Raw genomic sequence first — 21534 nt, 5'->3', positions numbered from 1 at the left:
GTATGCACAGCTAACATTGACTCAGTGCTAGCATTCACATAACCATAACCTTATTAATAAACTTACTTAAACAGCTTTTAGTTCAGGCATTAACATTTAAAAAACCTGGAAAAGAACACAAATGGAGCAGAGTGATCCTTTAATATTGTGTCTCTTGCAATGCTACCAGGTTATAGAAGCGTAATGGGATTGCCCATCTAAAAAGCATAATGCAAGCATTGAAAGCAAAAAGTAATAATCCAAAAAAATGAGGGTAATGAATAACCAAGAGAATTCCTTTAGAGGTAAAATATCCTCTTGTTGCATCATACTACTAATTGCACTCAGAATATTTGTCCTGATAGAATTAAGAGCATACTGCAGGCTAATTTAATTAATTAAACTAATCTATTTAGTGATTATCCAATCATCTTGCAGCCTAAAGCAAATTTTTCCTGTGAATTATTACGTAAATAAGGCAGTCTGAACTCTCCCTGGACTTGATCAGCCTCACTCCTCCTCCCTTTTACTAGGCCCCTTCAAAGAATCTCCACATATAAAAACCTTTTCACCTCCCTCCAGAGAGAGCCAGAGGAATGCCTGCCTTGCCAAATTCCTCAGTGCTGTTTGTTGGGGCTTACAGTGCTCGTAACACAGGCTACCAAATACCAAAGTGAGAAGTCACTGGACTGAGAGACAGCTGAGCAGAACCTCTGCAATGTTGTTGTAATAGTAAGACAGCAAAAACAAAAAAACACATATTTTAGTCAGATTTTTCCACTTTATTTCCATTATATCAGTGTTTCCTTCATTAGAGAAGCAGTAAAATATACCCCCCCCCCCCTCCAGCCTTGCAGTGTTTGTGAGGTTGAACGCCCCACATGGTTGATATTAACATTCCATCCGCTTTCTAATGATGAGGACAAAGCAGGCCGCAGGGGAAGGTTCATGACAGCATTGGCATGGTGCACACATTCCTGCACTTGACTAGCCAGAGGGCCTCTGCAGGGTGGGTGGTGCTGGTGCTGGTGGTGCTGGTGGTGGGGGTAACTGAGGGAAATGAGGAGGGCTACAGTATGAGCGGGCTCCTCTCCCTCCCTACTGTCTGGGACGTCTGGACGGACATGTACATATGTGGTATTTTCTCAGTTATGACAGGCGTGTAGGGAGGATGGACACTCTTTTGGCTTGCAGCAACATTCTTTTCTCTGGATGTAAATGCAAAGTATTAATGCTGCATTCCAGGCAGAGTGAAAAATTGGAATATGCAGGGTCCCACGAGAGGAAAAGTGCAAAAGGACTCCATAAGTAATCCAGGTGGAATTCAGCATGCAAAAGTCAGTTATGTGAGGTCCCATAAATATGACCCGATGATCATTTCTTAAGGCCATTTCAGTCAGTTAAAAGCATTTCCTCCATGGTCTTATGATGGAGTGCATCTATTTGGTTCCCTCGACATAAGGCCAATGGGATTTTTCTATTGGATTTTGGATTACTGCAGAAAATTAGTTCCGCCGCAGACAAAAGTTTTGTTCAGTGAGATAATCTTTACCAAAGAACAAGACTTTTATGAGTTTTGAAGCTATAATGCAATCACCAGAAGTAAAACCACACCACAGTTGTATGACTTCAACATCACGTTCGTTTAATGTCCCCCAGCAACATCTGTAGTCTCATTAAGCCAATTGGTTGCAACCGCAGGCAGGACCAAAAAGTATTTAAGCCACCTTGAAAAAGACCCACCTTAAAATGTGGAATCTGAAGCTGTAATATCCATCTACACACAAAAAGCAAAAGCCACCAGACTCCTTTGACCGAAACAGTAAATTTACATTGCAGAACACAGGAGTTGCTGGTCTACAGCTGCCTCGATCAGTTAGTTTGTTTTTGTGAATGTGACTTTGTTATTTTAAAAGGTTTTGGAACTAAGAAAATTAACTTAGTTACTACAGCAGTGGTAGAGCAGCATATCCTATGTTCTGTGAGGTAAAACAGTCTGGTGGCTTTGAAGAGAGCATGGGTATCAAAACCAGCTGCATACCAGACTTTTTAGAAATTACTGAAATACATTTTAGTCCTCATGTCTGTTTCTCCAAACTGTCAGTCTACTGACCACCATTGTTCTCCAGTCTGTAAGAACAGAGCCAATAAAATAGCTAATTGTGCTAGTGTACGTTAAAGATGGCCACTTATTCAGGTCATTCTCACGTCCCTCAACAGTAGAACGCAGAGGTATGATCACATTATCCCATTTGAGGTGAAGCAAGTGGTGTTTCCACATGTTTTTATTTCCCAATCGATCTATGAAAGGGGATTAGTTCACTGTTATGTTTCCGTGGAAGACGCTGCTTCCACTCCAGCCAGAAGTTGCACCCATAATTCCTGCAAGGTATCATGGGGCTGGGAAATAAGGTCAATAATGAAACATTTGAGGGAAAACAATGAGAATACAGTTACAGTCTCCGATTGCCTGCTCGTACCCCGACTTAAATTTGTTTGTTTGATTGATTTTTGAGTATATTTTCGTCAGTTTATTTTGTTTTTCTGTATTTTTTCCATTATTAATAAGCTTAACTAGGAAGCTATAAAGTATAGTATATTGTACCTGTGTAACTTGGATGTATCTTATGCAATTCCATGTTGTTGATGTTTTTTCACAATTGTATACTACATTGGAGTAAATATTTATTGCTGCGGTACTGTCTGTATTCTGTTTGCACAAAAGTTGGAAAAAAATAAAGTTTAATAAAAAAATAAAAAATAATGAAACATTTGAACAGGTTGAAGTCATGGTAAAAATGATCTTGTGTTTCCTTTGTCTTTTGGACTAAAAAATACAGACTATTGAGTCCTGGTTACTTCTTATGAAGGCAAAGGAAATGTTTGTGAGCGGTCATCTTTGCAGCACTGCAAAGATGTGTGGGGATGCAAAGCATTTAATCAGACAGCCTTTGTACTCAAACCTCTCTGGAAAAGACATGAAAACTGCCGCTACAGATAAATAAATACATGATAAACAGAATGAGAAAAATGTCAGAGGCCACATAAGCTAGTCGGCTATGCAAGACTACTGCTAAGTCATATGTGCAACCTCATACAACACGGCCTCACTGTGGGGATGGAGCGGGCCAGGTTGTGTGAGGCCACAGCACTGTGCAGCCTGATAGCTCACTGGGAATTTTGAATTACAAATTCACTTACTCTCCTTTTAACAGTTATTATGAACACTTGGGAAAACTCAAAGCTCTGTGTTGCCATACGGAACTTCATTGTGCAAACTGTAAAAGTAAGAAAAGATGTCTCTAAAGTCCAGTCGATGATGCACACACCAAAATGTAACCCTACACTACGTATGATCGAATAATGTACAAGAATGTAGTCTTCAGCACTGCTGTGCAAGGCACTTGTTTTCAGATTTATCCCACCTTGCTCATCACTAACCATACTGGCCCTCAGCTGCTTGGAAGGTACTTGGACAGTATCTTGGTGTTGCTGTCTGTCATACCCTGGATGTGGGAGTCCAGTTTGTGGACCAGCTCCTTGGCCAGAAAGCTCTCTTCCTCCAGGAAACGGGACACCATGCCGTCTGCAGGTGACGCCAACAGAGTCTCCTGGGAGGGAAGAAAAACACACCAATGTTAGGACTCCTTAAATGATCTTTACTACAACTATCCAATCCAATCCACTTTATTTATATAGCACGATTTTACCAAACACAAGGTTTCGAAAGTGCTGCACAAAAAGAGAAACACAATAAATTGATAACACAATAAAAGCACAATAAAAAGATGAAGTAGACAATAGAATGATAAAAAAAACAATAAAATAAAATAGAATAAAATGAACTGCCCGCAACAAAATAATATATGCATGTATAGACTACACATAAAATCAACACTCTACGTTGTGTCAAAAGCCAAAGAGAAGAGGTGGGTTTTAAGAAGAGATTTATAATGAGACAGTGAGGAGGCCTGTCTTATGTGCAGTGGCAATAATTAGAGGTGGGGGAAAAATCGATAGAGCATAGTATTGCGTTGTTTTGTGTGGCAATATAGTATTGATTCATGTCTGCCAAGTATCGATATTTAGTGTTTATTTAGCAGCAGTAATTTCACTGTTTTTGTTTTTTCCAGAGGTCGTAGCAGGCTCACTTTTAGAAATATACTGGAGATACTGATATCATATGAAACTAGAAGATCTAAGGAATCTATAGGCACCATGCGTCAGGAAGTTGTCGAAATAACACTGCAAAGTTAGGCTTTTTTTTCGTTTTATGGTGATTTTTAAAGCGGTCATGTGACCTCTGACGTTATGCTTCTAGCTTGATGAAAATAGGCTCTCTGGGTTCCAACAAGTCTCCTCTTTACATACAGTACATCTCAATACATTAGAATATCATGGAATGGTCAATTTCCAGTAGTTCAAGTCAAATAGCCCCAACCAAGTATTGAGTGCATATAGATGGACATACTTTTCAGAGGCCAACATTTACATATAAAACAAACTTGGTAGTACTTACTATTGGTCTTTTGTAATATTGACTTTTTTTTTGAGACACTGAATTTTAGGTCTTCATTAAATGTAAGCCATAATCATTTTAATTAGAAGAAATTAAATAAATGAAGACATGAAATGTTTCATTCTCTGTTTAATGGATCTATATAATGTGTTATTTCCACTTTTTGAATTGAATTACTGACATAAATTAAAAAAAATCTATGATATTCTAATTTATTGAGATGCACCTGTACATGGCTGCCTCCCAATTCAGAACTGAGAATTTTCTCTTATTTGACAAAACAATTCTTGATTGAACTTAATTTTGCGGACGCAAAATGCAGTTAAACAGTTAAATGACAACATATTGTATCGCAATACTCCCCATATCACAATAATATCGTATCGTGACTCAAGTATCGGGACAAAATCGTATCGTGGGGCCTCTGCTGATTTACACCTCTAACTACAACTTTGTATTATTTGTGACAAGCCTCACCATTGTCGAGGGAGAGGGGATGATTTTTTCTCTGGACACTAAGGCCAGAGAGTCTTCAGAGCTGGAGCTTTGTCCCTCAGCAGCAGAGTCAGTTGGTAGCGAGTTTCTCCTTGTGAGTCTCGTACTGGAGGAGGAGGAGGATGCTGATGAATGAGGCCTGCTGTCTTGGGTCTGGCTACAGGACTGCTGTCCAGAGGATTGGGACAGAGTGTGCAGCTGTTTGAAGAGGTCCTGGATCTCCCCTTCGTAGCGAGTGCCGTTCTCCAGTACCTCCTCCCTGCCTTTGTGATGTCTGTTATCTGCATTGCTGCAGATAAAGCAACAAGTTGCATAAGGGTTCAGTTGTTGATATTTTATGCATGTGTGTGTGTGTGTGTGTGTGTGTGTATATGTGTGTGTGTGTGTGTGTGTGTGTGTGTGTGTGTGTATATGTGTGTGTGTGTGTGTGTGTGTGTATATGTGTGTGTGTGTGTGTGTGTCAGGTACCTGTCCTGGACCGTCATGGCATCGCCGAGCACTGAGGAATCTCCCCTCTGAGGAGAGAGTAAAAAGCAGATTTAGCTTTCTGATTTTAAACATTTTACTTCATCACAGTAACAAATAAATATTTGCTTTATTTGTTACCTTAATGATTTTGTGTTCTGACTTGTTACCTACTGTTCAAAACTGGTAACGTTTGTGTGTTCTCGGAACTCTAACAATGTTGCATTATCAACTCATCTCATCAAATAAACAATATTTGCATTGTATCCTGTGCTTATATTGTGTCAGTGCATTATTTATGTGATATATTCACAGTATTGTATTACAATATGGAAAGTGTTTATGCTTTATGTACAATAACATTTATGCAACTTATGACCCCAAATCAGAAAAAAAGTATATTATTAGTATATTTACAAAATAAAAAAGTTGATCAGTTTGAACATGAAGCCAACACATATACAGCTCCTTCTGGTGGAAAGAATCAGTTTTGAGAGAAGAGAACATGGTTTTAGTGCAATGTGTCCTTCTGCAAATAATTTAAACAAAATAGTTAACTCTTGACCTGTCCTGGGTGTACCCGCCACTCGCCCAATGCCCAGACCCCGCGACCCGAGTTCGGATAAGTGGTTAAGGATAATGGATGGTTGGATAAGTTTTCGTGTTTTTTGAGGAATGAAGCTTTAATCTCAGTAAACGTATTCAAATGTTCTGTAAAAACTTGAAGGAAAGAATCCTGTCTGCTGCGGTCGGTAAAAAAAAACAAAGTCCCTCGTACTGATGATGCCATAACTTTAAGTTTCAGCAGCAAAACACGTTTAAAAATCCATCATTGCAACACCCTCCCTGTCACACATCAATGCCAATGACTTTTTGAACATAGCGTCTTTTTTCTCTAATAGTCCTGTCACACCAGAGGCTAATTATTTAAAAGCAATCACATGTGACACATTCCTTGTCTGAAAAAAGGCTCTTGCTCGCTGACATGGGTTCATTGTGATCGTTGTAAAAGAAAATGATGATGTCACAGAGCACCTGTTTATTTGTATTTGTTTTGTCCCCCCTGCCTTCAGGACGAAGAACCTTAAAAAACCCGAACCAACAGACTGAGGAACAGTTTCTTCCCCAAAGCTGTGACCTCCATCACACCGTCTGTACACACACACCTCAGCCCCTAAAACTGTGACACTTTATGCACTGCACTTTAAATATTAAGTATTTATTTATTCATCTGTTAGGCAATTTTCCCATACCTTGTTTTTAACGGAATGTTCTATTTCTGTTGGTTTTATTTATTGCCTGTATGTCTGTTTTTATGCCTTTTTACCGAGAAATACCAAACGGAATTTCGTGACGATAAAGAATCTTGAATCTTGCTTACTTTATGCTCAGCTGCCTTCTGTTCTGCTTTCTCCGCCTCACCACGGAGCGGCTGCTTCACGCTGGACGCGGATGCTTTCAGTGCGGCGATGGCGACGTCCCGTTGGTGCAGCTCAGAGGTCAGCTTTGACACCTCCTTCCTCATTCCCTCCACCTCCCCACTGTGAGTCTGCCTGGCCCTCTGAAGCTCTTCTCTGAGCTGAAGAAGAAACCCAAAGAAACGACAACACAGATGTTCATTAGGTATGCTTGACACAAATACATGATGAACATTAAAAACTCAAAGCTCCCGCAACATCAGCAGTCAGAGAAGTCTCCTGACCTTTTTCATTTCAGCAACAGAGGAATCATATTCTGTTTTCTGTCGACTCGACTTCTCCAGTCTAAGCAAAGCACAAAAACAAAATATCACAAATTACATACAAACGGAAGCACAAATGTGAATAATTCATGTCTAAAATAATAATAAACTGGGCATATAAAGAGCCAGCTTTCACCTCTCTTTGAGACATGCCAGCTCAGTCTTGAGATGAGCCTCACATGCTTCGGCACAGTAAAGCTTGGTGGCAGTCTTCTCCAGATCTTGTCGGAGGGTTTCCACTCCAGCACAGCCCTGAGCTGCCAGACAGTCCTCCAGAGAGCTGAGGAGCAACAGAATTGTTCTTCACTGACTTCTATTTAAACTCTACTGGACACAAGGAAGTGGCTAAAATCAGTCCTATATGGATAGGAATAATATATCAAATATATATGAGGGAAAGGTTAATTTTCAAAGTCCCAATAGAGACTTTGAGAAGAGATGTGTTTTTTTTTGTTTTTTTTTTACCAGATCTGGACCAAGTGGACTGAGTATGTTAAACATACAAGGTGCTGACTTGATAGAATAACCAAGTGAGAATATAATGTGATTTATCTTATTTTATCACAGCTTGTTTTTTCTTGCTTTTTTATTCAAATATCTAGTAAGGTGAAAGATTCCCAGCTTAATTAAAAATCAAAGCTTATGTTATGTAAAATGCTGTAAAATGGTTATGAACCTTTCTGCACATTTTTTGTGTGTGCACACATCACTATGTGAACTTACTTGCAGTAATACCGATATTTTTTTTCATTTATCCTTTATTTATTTCTCGAGGAACCATTAAGGGGGAACCCCTCATTTACAATGATGTCGAGAGCACAGAGAACACATAATGAAGAACAAACAGCACAGACAAAACACTTGAAAAACATTAAAAACAGTGACAGTGAAAGGCAGTTATTGGTTATAATAGTTTTAAACTGGCCCATAGTTATAATTGTGTTGAATTTGAGTGAATGTTCTAAGAAGTAAGATGCAGCAGAAAAACTGTTTTTCCAAATTCAGTATTTGTCCGGGGGGAACACTGAGCATTAAGCAATCACTTGAGCGTGTTGGATAATTACTACGGTAAGTGACCAGTTTAGTAAAGTGCTAAAGTATGGTGGCATGTGGCCTATCAAGACTTTATAAATGAAAAGGAACCAATGCATATCTCATATAAAAATGATTAAAGTTTTTCCAAAATAAACAAAGTGAAATTTAAAAGAAAGAAAGAAACAAACTCAAGACAAGCGGCAATGAACCCGTTTGTGTGCATCTGACCTACAGTATCAGTAAAGACTGCCCTCCTGTGTCTGGTTTGGGTACTACATGATGACATGACGACTGAAAACACATTATTTTTAAGGAGATGTCACCCACCGGATGACTTGATCTTTAGCCTGCAGTGATTGGTTGAGTCTGGCAGCTTCATTACAAAGTCTCTGGCATTCGTGACTGGTTCTTCGAGATGCATCCTGGGAGTCGGGTGTGGCGTGGGGTTCCTCCCTTTCCTCTGAGAGGATCTGTGGAACAGCAGTGGATCCTCAGCTGATAAAATTATATTTATCCTCCTATACTGCCAGGGCTGAACCCAATGGTTTTTTTTTAAACATACAAAGATTCTGTTGAGGTTTTTGAATCTTTTGGCATATTTTATGACAACATCACCATAAAAAATGTTTACTTTATTTTATTATATCAGTCTTTTTAACTAATTCACTGTAATAGTGTTTGAGGAAACAGTATCTCAAAAAATAACAATCATCTTTCTGTGCTGAGATCATGCTGCATGTCAGTCACTGACTTCTGCTGATTTTAATCTGTCCCTAATGTTAATTGGACTAAAAGAAACTGATGCTTACATGTGTTATAACAAAGAAAATATTTAAAAATATCAGAGGTGGAGGAAAAAAATCGATAAAGCATAGTCTCGTGATATTTTGCATGGCAATATTATATTGTTTCATGCCCGTCAAGTATCAATATTTAGCATTCTGACGGCCGTAAGCATTTTCGTCATTTTTGTTTTTTCCGGAGGCCATAGCGGGCTCACTTTTAGGAATAAACTGGAAATTCTGGTATCATATGAAAGTAGAAGATCGAAGGAATCTAGAGGCAGCATGCGTCAGGATATTGTGTTGGGAAATTGTCCAAATAACACTACAAAGTTAGGCTATTTTTATGTTTCAATCAAAAAGATTCAGAGCAGTGAAGCTTAAAGTTGAGGAGTTTGAGAAAATGCTGCAATTGTTTAAATTCTTTAAAAAAAACAATCCTTAATTGAATTGAATTTCTATGAACAGTTAAATCACAATATGTTGTATCGCAATTCCCCATATCACAAAATGCTTAAAATCACAATAATATCGTATCGTGACTCAATCGTATCGTGGGGCCTCTAAAATATATGTTGTTTCATTTCAGTAGAACCTTTAAATACACACTTGACAACTGTGATTTTAGCAGACTATTGTTCAAAATGTGTCACTAAGTTACTCAGTTCTCCTACCGTTCTGCTGCCCTGCTGCTCCCTCTGGTTCTGTCCCAGCCACACCTCCAGCGGTCGGAGTCGTTCTAGTTCCAGCTCCTGTGAGTGCAGGCTGCCCTGAGCCTTGTCCAGCTGTGTGCGCAGATGTTGAACCTCTACACAGCACTCCCTGTGCTGCCTCTCCTTTTGCCACAGTGTCCACTGGGACTGGAGATGAAATGACAAAAAATATGTGTGAAAATAATCCTCTGCCACTTTGCTACAGTATTAAACTCCATCTGACTTGACATTGCATGCTATGGTTATTCATTTTCTTTTACTTTCATGTGTGTGAGCTCATCAGTCAAGTTCTTGTTTTGGGCCTCCAGTGATGTTAGTTGTTTCTGGTACTGGATGTGCTGCTGCTGCCACTCTGCAGAGCGCTGCTGATATTCCTGCAGGGAGAGACAATAATAGCCTGTAGATGGCAGTTAACCCTTCTTCTTAGGGGTCAAAAATGACCCGCCACTATTTTTAACAGCAGAGGAAACCCCCTTACTGATCTTTTTTCAACTTGAAATTCGCTCAACATTTCCTTCATTCATATTTCCATGAAAGCTGTACACCAACAGGGTACAAATATTGTCTCAGGGGTCATTTTTGACCCGGCAGCTATAAAATCATTTTCAGACCACAAAAACATAAAAACCATGCATGCAGGCACATATTCACGCATGCTTGCTAAAAAAATATGTTAACACCTATGTAGTACCTTTACAAAAAAATAAATAAAAAATAACCACCTTTAGCAAAACAGTAAACCAATAATGGCAGGTGTCCTGAAATACAAACAGGTGGATTCCCCTGATTAATCCAGTTTTTCTGCACTGCAAAGAGGGAAACCCTATATATTCACAAAGTTTTGCGATGAATGCAAAATAGATTTGGGTTTAAAATTCAATCAAGCTGGTTTATTTAAGGAGTTTAGTGAAGGTGGGTCATTTTTTACCCTTAGGACAAGTGGTGCATACAGAACGTTAAGACAACACAAGGGTTAAGCTCCATCGGCAAGTGACTAATGTAAGGAATAGGATATAAAGGGAATTGGACGAATGTTGCTTTACCTCAATCTTTTCATTGAGTTGGATCACTTCTGAACTATTTGTCTCTTTAGTCTTTGTTCCTCCACTTGTCTCCTTGAGATGTTTCCGCTGAAGCTTGAGATAGCTTCTCTTTAATTTATCCAACTGAAGGAAAGAAACAGAAAAGATTCTTCAATTCAAGTTTGATTCAGAGTCCTTAATATTTGTATTGTCGAGTACATGTAAGGGTGACAAAAGGAAATGTGTTAGCATTAGACATCCCAGTGATCAATATCAAATGTCAACTTATGTTTAGTTTGAAGATTGTTCAGTCTATAATGACAGAAAACACAAAGTTGCTGAGTGATTTCTTTGACTGACGTGTTCTTAGGTTTAACTGGTTAATGATAAATAAAGGAAAGTAAACTCTGACTCTGCAGATCTGTAAACTACCAATGTATCCCAGGATTGGAAAGTCATGTATTTTTTTATTATTTTTACAAAATGTATTTCTCAATCTTCGAATCAATTAAAAGAAAGATGTCTCACCTCTTCCCGGACTTTCTGCAGTTGCTGCTCGTACTTTGTAACTACTTCTTGTCTGCCGTGCTGGACGTCTTCCACCTGCTTGCTGAGCAATCCGATCTACAATCAGGGGTGATGACAGTGATGGTATAGTAAAAATGTGGGAAAACATTAACATGGTAACACCATTTATTAACAAGTTACATGATCATGCCATCATGTCGCAATACAACAATAACACTGATGTTGAACGATTGCTGTTGTATTTTGATCTCTCGCTCTCTGTTACCAAACATGTTGAATGTTATGGTTATATTCCTCAAGCTATACGTTATATGTTTAATATAAACCCTCTCACGTCTTCTTGACAGAGAACCCTAACTAGTGTATCTAGTATCTACCTCCAAGTCCCTCCGTTCAATGAGATTCCTGGATGTCAACAGCTCCTCTTCCCCACTTTTCAGTCTGAGCTCCTTGGCGTGAATCTCAGCCTCCCACTCCTTCTTCTGATGATTGATCATAATGTCGATCTGTCTCATTAGCTCCTGAAGTTCTGGCTCACATGATGACAGGACAGAGCTGGAATACAAGTACAAAACGTAAAACCACAGACATTTGCTAGATCTATTCAAATACTATATAATCAAGAGGTCCCCATCACTGGTTGCCTGTGATGCAGTGGTCGAAAGTTACATTTACACAAGTACATTTATACAAGTACTGTTCTTAGGTATTTGTACTTAATTAAAGTAATAATAATAATAATAATAATAATAATACATTTTATTTAGAAGGCGCCTTTCTTGGGACTCAAAGACACCAGACAAAAAAAGATAGAAAAAAGAAACAATAAAATACACAAAATTAAGAACAATACAAAACAATAGATTGGACAGGGCAATTGGCATCAGAGGGAATAGGCACTTTTAAATAGATGTGTTTTGAGTTGTGATTTGAAATGGGGGAGTGAATCAATGTTTCTGAGCTGGGGTGGTAATAAATTCCAGAGTATTTCCACATATTTAACTTTATACTTCTACTTCACTACATTTTAGGGGCAAATATTGTACTTTTTACTCGACTACATTTTGCTGTCAGCTTCACATACTAGTTACTTTCTAGGTTTAAGATTTAACATGAAGAGATAACAGTATATTAAGTAGTTAAATTAGCCTTACCCTGACAACAAGCTAATGCTGCTTGCAGAAATGCGTGACAAAATAATAATCCAATAATATATTTGTAATATATAAAACAATCTGAGTGGGGCCATTCTACATACTTTTGAAACATTAAGTGCATTTTGATGTTGATACTTTTGTACTTTAACTTCAGTAAGTTTTGAATGCAGGACTTTAACTTGTAGTGGAGTAATTCTGCAGGGTCGTTAGTACTTTTACTTAAGTACTTAAGTAATGGATCTGAATACTTTTCCACCACTGCTGTGATGTCAAAATTAGCTAGTCACTAGTTTTAGCGCAGTTTACATTACCTTAGGTCAGGAGATCCCAAAGAAGCCTCCATGTGGTTGGAAGTGATACTGGCAGTGGTTTACAAGCCCTGTAGTTAACTGAAATAACTTAAACGTTATCAAAGTTAGCTTCCAGCTAAGTTAACTAACCTAGCAACCTCTGTGGCAGCATTAACGTTACTCGCTAATAACCAAAATAAGCATCCACAACGCCAGTTAAATTGCGTGGTTTACTAACGTTACACAAACTTATTATAAGTGGTCGCAAGTGCAATAAGCACGACATTAAAGTTATTTGCATGTTTTGCGCCTTAGTAGCTAACGTTAGCTAGTTTCAGTGTGTCAACTACTTTTGTTTACATGGTGAACTGACTCACGCAGAAGGTACAATCAATAGCTGTGTCCCAATGTCAAGGATCCTTCCTTGGTAGGATCCTTCCTTCAGAGTCGGGTCCTCCGAAGGCAAGGCAAGAGTCCTTCCTTTGACTGGTGTAATGCACAAATGGGACAGCCTTCGGAGTGTGCAGCTGTGCGTCATTGCGTAATTGGACGTCCTGCTTAACTTCAGTGCCGCTCTCGGCCCTTTTGCTAAGATCAAGTGTAGTATCTGTTCTCATCAGTTTAATAAAAAATAAATAAATAAATTCAGCGCCGCTCTCGGCCCTTTGGCTAAGATCGAGTGTAGTATCTGTTCTTATCAGTTTAATAAAAAATAAATAAATAAATTCAGCGCCGCAATTTCAAAATCAGTTCACGACATGAATGTGTCTCCGGCATCAGCACTCTGACACATATTTGTGAAAATGGAAGAAGATGCTTTAAGGTTGAATCTCCACGATTTATCAAGTAAAAACCATAAAGTGGATTAAACCTGAATATTTAAGTGATCCTGGCTGAATTCAGCCGCTACTTAGTGCCATGAATGCAGCGGCGCATAATTCATCATGGAAATATGTTCTGTGATTTTTTATTTTTTATTTTACAGTACAGTACAATAACAGTTATTTATAAATAACAATAACGGATAATGGCAGACTTTCGGTCCCTGTAAACATAATAAAGAAATGTATAACTTTCTGAATGGCACAGTTGCACATAGTACATCATCATCGGATGCATATAAATTAATAAACAATAACTTTAGCGACTGAGACGGCATTAATTAACTTAACCGGCAATGTATCAAGATGACGTTTATTATCTTTAAGCTTAATATTCTGGCATTTGTTTATGTTTATGTTTCTGCTTGACTTTGAACACACGTTTTGTAAGTTATGTGATAACATTCAGTGTAAACTGAAAATATCTACATATTTAAATGCATATTGCGCCGCCGGCGTCGCTGTTTCTACGCTCGCCATTTTTAAATCTCCCGGTAGACCGGTGTGCGCAATGCTTTATGGGTAGTCGGAGCGCACGGAGGATACACAAATGCATCCTCGGAATTTGGGCAAAAGAAGGACTCTGTCCTCCGGAGCATCCTCGACATTGGGACAGTCCTTCGGCGGATGTCGATGACGTAGTGTCCTTCAAATCCAGCCGTTTGAGCATCCTTCCTTGACTTTGGGACACAGCCAATGATTTCCTTAATGGAAGGCGGTAACCGCGCCCCCAAGCTGTGACCTCATCACGCTTTACGTCCAAAGAGTTGGGTCAGATGGAAACAGATCCTCACCCTGTTAAGATAATCGCCTAACTCATTTTTTCAAGTTTTGCAGGAAACACAAAAAATTTCACCAAAAGTGTAACATATGACATTCATTGATCATTTCACTCAAAAATGATGTTACAAAGGATGGCTATTGGCATAGTAATAACACTGTGTGTAAATTATGTAACTTAAGAGAAATAAATGACTAAGGCAATTTTTTGAACATGCATGTGTGACTTAAGCAAGATATGGTAACACTTTATTTTGAAGGTGTCTACATAAGAGTCACACAAGCCTGTCAGAAACATGACATGACAAGTATTATGAGCATTCATGTTACTTCAAAGTGTCATTAATGTTCATGACACATCCCATGTCATGTTTATGACACGCTCTTGTCACTCTTATGTAGACACCTTAGAGTAAAGCGTTACCAATATTAGTGTCAACAATAAAATGCACTTATTGTAAGTCGCTTTGGACAAAAGCGTCTGCTAAATGACATGTAATGTAATGTAATAAAACACGGATAAACTAAACTGATAACTAAACAATCTCCCTTTAGCTCTTCTTTGCTGGGTTCTTATCTGATGCCTATGAATGTGGCAAATTGTCAAAGAAGTGATGATCTTAAAGGGGTAAAATCCATGGTAAAATCACATGATCTGATCAACTGAGGATGTAGGCGGTTTTACCATAGGTGGCCGGCGTCATGAGGAGATGATTTAGGCGATTATTTACAGTGTGACGAGATGAGGTTTTGCATCCAGGTAACGTAATGGCTTAAGCCCACCTGATACCGCACAGCTGTTGTATTGAAACCTAAATTGTAATATTAATCAAGTGTCTAGCGTTTCATGATGCTGCAGCACGGTGCCTTTACATTTCGCACACGGTAATTAAACATATTTCCACAATCTTTACTTATATCCTGAGGCCAAATTGTCAGTGGTGCTGCAATGAATAGGGAAACAATATCTAACCCACAAAATATTCGGTACATGCAAGAAACATATATCATCGCAGATAGGATCCCCTTGTGAGCCCGGCTAGTTGGATGCAATAAGTTCTGTGGTGTCGTCCTTCAGGAACACGTGGCTCGTTGGTCTAGGGGTATGATTCTCGCTTCGGGTGCGAGAGGTCCCGGGTTCAAATCCCGGACGAGCCCTTATTTTGGTAAAGTGGTGAATGCCGCTACTCCGTGATTAACTGTGGGTAACTTCAAATGCGAAGCTGCAGCTTTTTGACATTTGGCGGTGGCGTTAGCTTAAAACATCGACTGCATTATAATATGATCCTGCAGCAGTCGCAGTTTCCTCCGGCGATGTTGCTGTGTGATTAGATTAAGAGACTGGATTTTGTTGTTATAAAAGTACTGGGCTTAATTTAACGTAACTGTTAGCTAGTAGGTAACGTTAGCTTACGTTAGCTGTGACAGCCGTTGAACGGGTGTGCTGTCCTCACAGAGGCAGAGTGTTATAGTTGTTGTTTTTTTAACGGAGTAGAGACTAGGAACTAGCTATACAGTCTATGGGAAATACGTATGTGTGTATGCATATATTTACACAAGAAACAACACTATAAAAATAACAAATATCTGTTGCCTATTAAAAACCGACACTCTTCCATTGAGAGTGTGGCTCGTTGGTCTAGGGGTATGATTCTCGCTTTGGGTGCGAGAGGTCCCGGGTTCAAATCCCGGACGAGCCCATCTTTTTCTAAATAATTGTATTTAACCGTGTTCAAGTTCATTTTAATACATGCAACGTTATAACGACGTGGTTTACATGTATAACTAGGTATCTAGTATCTACCTAGCTACTGTTTGTCTGTAGCCCTCCCACCCCTCGACTTCCCGCATCCGTATCTCCACCTGCCCACACTGAACAAAGAGCGTCTCCACCGCCCTGCTTCCCCAGCTGTTGTGTTGTGAGCGTTTGGGCCGTGAGAAGAGAGAGGGACGTTTCTGTCCCGCCCCCACAAATACACCAGACACTCCTAACAGGCGGCAGACGAGCCGGTTCTTCATTCACTGCAGTGAGGCTGTGCTCTACACTCTAAAGGGACAATACTCCTTAAAAGGACTGAAGGAGCACTTCAGTCTTTTCTGGGAAGACTATTATTGCATGGGCTTCACGTATACTGTAAGTAGACTTTACAGAAGTACAAAAATGATTATTATTCAAACAGTTTTCCCTTAAAATAAAATGCTTAGTGTTTGGGTTATTGTTATCCATATCCAATTTTCTTAATCTTTCTTTATTTTCAGCATACAGTCTTGTCTGTACTCAAAATATACATCTTACTGTTATCCCTTCGGCTAAATAACAATATAACTGAAGTTGTATAAGTGGCATATCTGTGAAAATAAAATGTAAAGGGTTTATTTTAAATTCAACTCAGATTATCTTTTTTTTAAAATGTATTGTTATTATGATAGTTATTATTCAATGGTTTTTATTTTCCACCTTATGTTATGCAGTGTATTCTAATCTTATTTATTATCAAGTATTTTTATCTCCCAACTTCTTTTTTAATTGAATTTTTTTTTTACGAAATTATGCATTTTTAAAATGTTTTTATGGTTTTATGGCTATTTATGTCATGTAATCAACTTAAAGTGAATCACTTTTTGCTGCCTTTCTTGTATGAAAGTTGCTATACAAATTAAGTGTATTATTATTGTTATTATTATTATTATACTGCTGTATATTCAATTATTACTGCTGTGCCTATCTAATAGCGTGTTCAATAACCAATTTTAATTTAACAGAGAAGTAACCTGGGAACGTGCAGCAATCATCTACTTCAACCAGCCCTTGTCATCAGTGTCAGATAGTGGAGTGGCTTTCACTGGGACTACCTGTGACCCCTACTCAGCTCGACCATGGTTCTGTGTGATGACGGTGAGTGCAGCGTCTGCCTCTTTCCCTACTCGCGGACAGACAGGATCCCCCGGGTGCTCCACTGCAGACACACCTTCTGCGACCTGTGCCTGGAGACCATGTCCCAGGCCAGGAACGGGCTGCTTACCGTGGGCTGCCCTTTGTGTCGCCGGGTGACTTGCATAGGACGCGGCCTCAGCCTGCAGGAAGCTCTGTGGGTCAACAGCCGGCTGTGGGACCAGATACCGGAGGACGTGGACGCAGAGGAGGACGAGGTGGAGGAAGATGGACTGAAAGAAATAACTGAGGAGGAGGGGACGGAGACTAAACAACAATCTTCGTTGCAAGCAGACTGGTGGGTTTAACAGTTAAAAGACACAAACGTAGACATCAAGTAGGAAGTCATGCTGGTTTATGGGCATTTTCAGTACTATTTACAACTACCTTCAAACAGAAAACTTTGTCACCTTTGACCTTTTGTTGTTTCCCATGATTCTAGCTTCAATTAATGTGTGTTGGGACATACAGTCATGGAAAAAATTATGAGACCACGCTTTTTCTTCAATTTCTTGATAATAACCAAAATCATTATCAAGTAAACAATGGAAAACGGTTAGATATCAGCTCTTAAATTAAACTCTTATGTGCAACTTTTGTTGTTATCATTATATTTGTCCAAACAAATGTACCTTTAGTTGTACCAGGCATTAAAATGAACAATACATTAAAGAAAACAAGGGTGGTCTAACATTTTTTTTCCATAACTGTAAACTTAAAAAACCTTTTACATACATTGAGAATAGTATCTCTTTAAAACCAGTGTAGAATTTAAAGAATTGGAACCTAGATCCAAAAAATTCCAGCCATACCTCGTCAGTCACACGTTGGTGTTAATCAGCATGTCTGTCCACAAAGCTACTCATTTGCACCTCAGCTCTGCATTGCCACTTTGTGTTGTGGGAGTAAAATCCTGTCTAACACAGGAACTTTTTACTTTTCAGTGCTTCCTCCAGGTCTGCCAGAACAAAGCTCAAACTGCCCGCGTTCTTCAGAAAGTTCAGCCTGACAAAGACACACCAGGAGAGGATCGTGCCTGGCAGTAATGTGTAAGTTCTGACTGTTTGGTGATAAAAGAACACAAAAAAACAAGACATTTAACCATCAGGGCCGGTCCAAATATTGTGCACACTTGTACTACTTAGCGCATAAAACACGCTCTTTTAAAACAAGCTAAAAATAAATATTATATTATTATATATATTATATTATTTTATTCTACTTTCATTGGACTGATTTTTTTTCACCTACATCTGACCTAATAATTGATATCAAAAACTAATTGATTTTTAAGATTTTAACCCTGTAAGAGAAAGTGTGGACTAATGTTTTTCTCAGTTATTTTGCATGATAATGCAAATATGATATGCATGATATGCAATATATATATATATATATATATATATATATAGCACACAGAAAGATATACATTTAGCTATGATGCAAATAAGCAACAATAGACATAATTGGGCATAAAAGTAATAAAGCAAATTAGAGTCATTAGGCATAATCGGGCATAATAGTAAATAAGCAAATTAGTTACTTTAGGCATAATTGGTCATAATAATAATAAAGCAAATTAGTTACTTTAGGCATAATTGGTCATAATAATAATAAAGCAAATTAGAGACATTAGGCATAATCAGGCATAATAGTAAATAAGCAAATTAGCAACATTAAGCATAATTGGTCATAATAATAATAATAATAATAAAGCAAATTAGCGAAAGTGTGGACTAATGTTTTTCTGTCTTCTTTTTTAATGTTTTAAAGGGAAATGAAATCCTGGCGCCGGCTTCCGACTGAAGAGACGATATAAAAGAGCTGGATCCATGATGATGTGACAGTTCCTCTCAGGATATTATTTGCGGATAGTAGAAGAATCGACTCAACCTTGTCAAGAGGAGAGAAAGTTGAGGCCGTTAGGGCCGAGAATCCATTTGTGTTCCTGTCAAGACATTGTTTTGTCCTCAGCCAAAGGTGCCCTGTCTCCCCATTATTTATTCTAGGCTTAATTCTCCCAGCTGGTGCTGTGGGATTTGGTTCAGCTGTCCCAGTGGGACTCACACCCCGAGACCCCCTCGTAACAGATGGTCTCCTGAGGACGTTTCCTTTTGAAATAGCCACTGCTGAACACTGAATATAACTTATTGTTTTGTTTTTTATTTATAAAGGCTAGTTGACAAAGTATTTAATAAAGCTATTTTTGAAAGAAAATTCTCTTCACATGTTTTTATTTAAGAATTCATGCTGATGTGTCTTTGGGAAATGAAAGAATCATGAGCTCAGAGCAAAGACAAGACAATTCTCTATTTTACTGGGTACATAATTCATGACAAATTAAGTATTTAACCCTATAAAGCCTGAACCATGAAATTATCGCAAGAAAATTCTAAATTTTTAAAACTCGAGTGTTTATTGAACAAATTACAAAAAAAAACATAAATTTGCATATATAAATTCTAATTTGTATCATATTCGATACATCGGGTCTTTTTGTGCAATTTGTTGATCTGGGGTTTTTTTTTTTAAATCTTCAACACATGTATACATCAGGATTTTCAGGAAAAATATAACACTGATGATGTGGGGTCTCAAAAACTTGTGTATCAAATATGATACACTTGGCTTGACAGGGTTAAGTGACTGGGGGAAAAAAGTGAAGCCAGTAGGATTTCTCTGAGTAGCATAATGTGAAAATTACTTTTGTGGGCTCAAAACACAACAAAGGCGTTTCACAAAAGACTCATTCAACCGTGAAAGCGGATTATAATCTCCCTTCAGTGAGCATCTGGCTGGTTTTCCATGTTGGAAGATATTAGAATACTGGATTATTACTATCATGGAGATGGACTTTCTTTCCTTTGTGTTGCCTTATGTGCACATCAATTCAAAAATATACAGCATGCAGCATTCTGGGATGAAGAGAGAATTAAAGCTGACTGTACAGTGTCTGGCGTCTCAGTCCTATTAAGGTCATTGTTATTGTTGTTATCATTGTGGAGCTAAATGTCCGTTAGTTGTCATGCAGGTTTGGTAGCCAACTAGTTGGAACAGGTTGCCTCTGCCTGTGAAACTCATATTTTGATTTAAGGCGTGTTATTTTACCTCTCAGTGCCATTTATGTGTTCCCACGGTTCAATATTGTCAAAGTGACCTGACATCATCTCCTCCATAATGCCAAACTCTGAGCTGCATCCAAGTAGTAAATGAACTGGCATCAGCAGCGTTGGCTGTCACAGCTGCAGTCTGGACTGCCGCAGGAAGGCAGAAAAACCCTGCAGAGGCCCAACAAAACAACACAGGGTTGTGAAAGTGGCACAGAAACAGTTTCAGTTTCGCAATGTATTTACTGGCTCCTGATGTGTTCCTGGTAGTGTTAATCACAGAGATTTGCAGAACAGGAAACAACTCCCAGTGTGGATTTGTAGTGGTGGAAGAAGAATTCAAACAATTTCTTGCAGTGCTTCAATACTAATATACGTAATTGCCAGTGGTGGAATGTAACTAAGTACATTTACTCCAGTACAATTTTGTACTTTACTTGAGTATTCCAATTATATGTAACTTTAGACTTCTACTCCAATACATTTTGAGGCAAATATTGTACTTTTTACTCTACTACATTTAGCTGACAGCTTTAGTTACTTTTCAGGACGAGTTTTAATATGAAAATTATGATAAATTTCAAGTGATTAGACATTTGTTTTTAATTAAACCTCATAACAGTATATTTGGTAGCTAAAATTAACCCTAACTTTACAAACCTAAAACACTGCTTAAATAAATGCATCAATACAAACAATCCTATAACATATTTGGAATATATAAAACAATCTGAGTGGGTTCATTCTGCATAACAAGTACTGATGCTGATACTTTTGTACTTTTACTTAAGTAAGTTTTGAATGCAGGACTTTTAATTGTAGTGGAGTAATTTCATAGTGTGCATTAGTACTTTTACTTAAGTAATGGATCTGAATACTTTTTTCCACCACTGGTAATTACAAATAATTGCCCTGTATTAGAAGTGTAAAATCTTATCAGAAAATTAAGTGTTATGCAGTGAAATGGCCCCTGTAACTTTTTTTTGTATATGAAATCTGAAAATGAACTACAGCTATGGAATAAAAAGTGCAGTTTCCCTGTAAAATGTAGTGGAGAAGCAGCAAGTGCAAAATAAAATAATTAAAAATGCATTAAAAAAGTAGAGTT

The 21534-nt window shown here is 38.3% G+C and overlaps 2 protein-coding genes and 3 non-coding genes across 5 annotated transcripts; 4 read left to right on the top strand and 1 right to left on the bottom strand.

Annotated features, from left to right (window-relative positions):
* Positions 1 to 798: 798 nt before the first annotated feature.
* On the bottom strand, positions 799 to 13115 carry cep63 (centrosomal protein 63). The gene is made up of 13 exons (XM_059341970.1): positions 12748 to 13115; positions 11657 to 11834; positions 11280 to 11375; positions 10773 to 10895; positions 9990 to 10103; positions 9691 to 9876; positions 8562 to 8704; positions 7336 to 7479; positions 7161 to 7221; positions 6840 to 7037; positions 5462 to 5508; positions 4976 to 5282; positions 799 to 3590 (listed from the first exon to the last, which is right to left on the bottom strand). Exons 1-13 carry the CDS (start codon positions 12777 to 12779, stop codon positions 3432 to 3434), a joined length of 1788 nt encoding a protein of 595 aa, XP_059197953.1. The 5' UTR covers positions 12780 to 13115; the 3' UTR covers positions 799 to 3431.
* Positions 13116 to 13373: 258 nt separating this feature from the next.
* Positions 13374 to 13560, top strand: LOC131978470 (U2 spliceosomal RNA). The gene has a single exon (XR_009394984.1). It is a non-coding gene; the product is annotated as a U2 spliceosomal RNA (small nuclear RNA).
* Positions 13561 to 15452: 1892 nt separating this feature from the next.
* Positions 15453 to 19527, top strand: im:7152348 (uncharacterized protein LOC559250 homolog). The gene is made up of 4 exons (XM_059341613.1): positions 15453 to 16521; positions 17151 to 17617; positions 18264 to 18368; positions 19093 to 19527. The coding sequence occupies exons 2-4, from the start codon at positions 17265 to 17267 to the stop codon at positions 19136 to 19138; spliced, it is 504 nt and encodes a 167-aa protein (XP_059197596.1). The 5' UTR covers positions 15453 to 16521; positions 17151 to 17264; the 3' UTR covers positions 19139 to 19527.
* On the top strand, positions 15474 to 15545 carry trnap-cgg (transfer RNA proline (anticodon CGG)). The gene has a single exon. It is a non-coding gene; the product is annotated as a tRNA-Pro (tRNA).
* On the top strand, positions 16016 to 16087 carry trnap-ugg (transfer RNA proline (anticodon UGG)). Its single transcript has one exon. It is a non-coding gene; the product is annotated as a tRNA-Pro (tRNA).
* Positions 19528 to 21534: the final 2007 nt, after the last annotated feature.

Source organism: Centropristis striata, chromosome 9 (assembly GCF_030273125.1).
Source record: "Centropristis striata isolate RG_2023a ecotype Rhode Island chromosome 9, C.striata_1.0, whole genome shotgun sequence".
In the NCBI taxonomy this organism is placed as follows: Eukaryota; Metazoa; Chordata; class Actinopteri; order Perciformes; family Serranidae; genus Centropristis; species Centropristis striata.
Note: the sequence above shows the minus strand (reverse complement) of the source record. Positions and strands in the feature narration are given on the sequence as shown.

Coding starts and splice junctions, on each gene's coding strand:
- cep63 (XM_059341970.1), bottom strand. CDS start 12,779: ATGGAGGCTTCTTTGGGATCTCCTGACCTAAG. Junction 11,376..11,656: donor TTGAACGGAGGGACTTGGAG/GTAGATACTAGA, acceptor CCCTGATTGTAG/ATCGGATTGCTCAGCAAGCA. Junction 3,591..4,975: donor TCCCCTCTCCCTCGACAATG/GTGAGGCTTGTC, acceptor CTTCCCTCCCAG/GAGACTCTGTTGGCGTCACC.
- im:7152348 (XM_059341613.1), top strand. CDS start 17,265: ATGGTTCTGTGTGATGACGGTGAGTGCAGCGTCTGCCTCTTTCCCTAC. Junction 17,618..18,263: donor TCTTCGTTGCAAGCAGACTG/GTGGGTTTAACA, acceptor TTTACTTTTCAG/TGCTTCCTCCAGGTCTGCCA. Junction 18,369..19,092: donor ATCGTGCCTGGCAGTAATGT/GTAAGTTCTGAC, acceptor AATGTTTTAAAG/GGAAATGAAATCCTGGCGCC.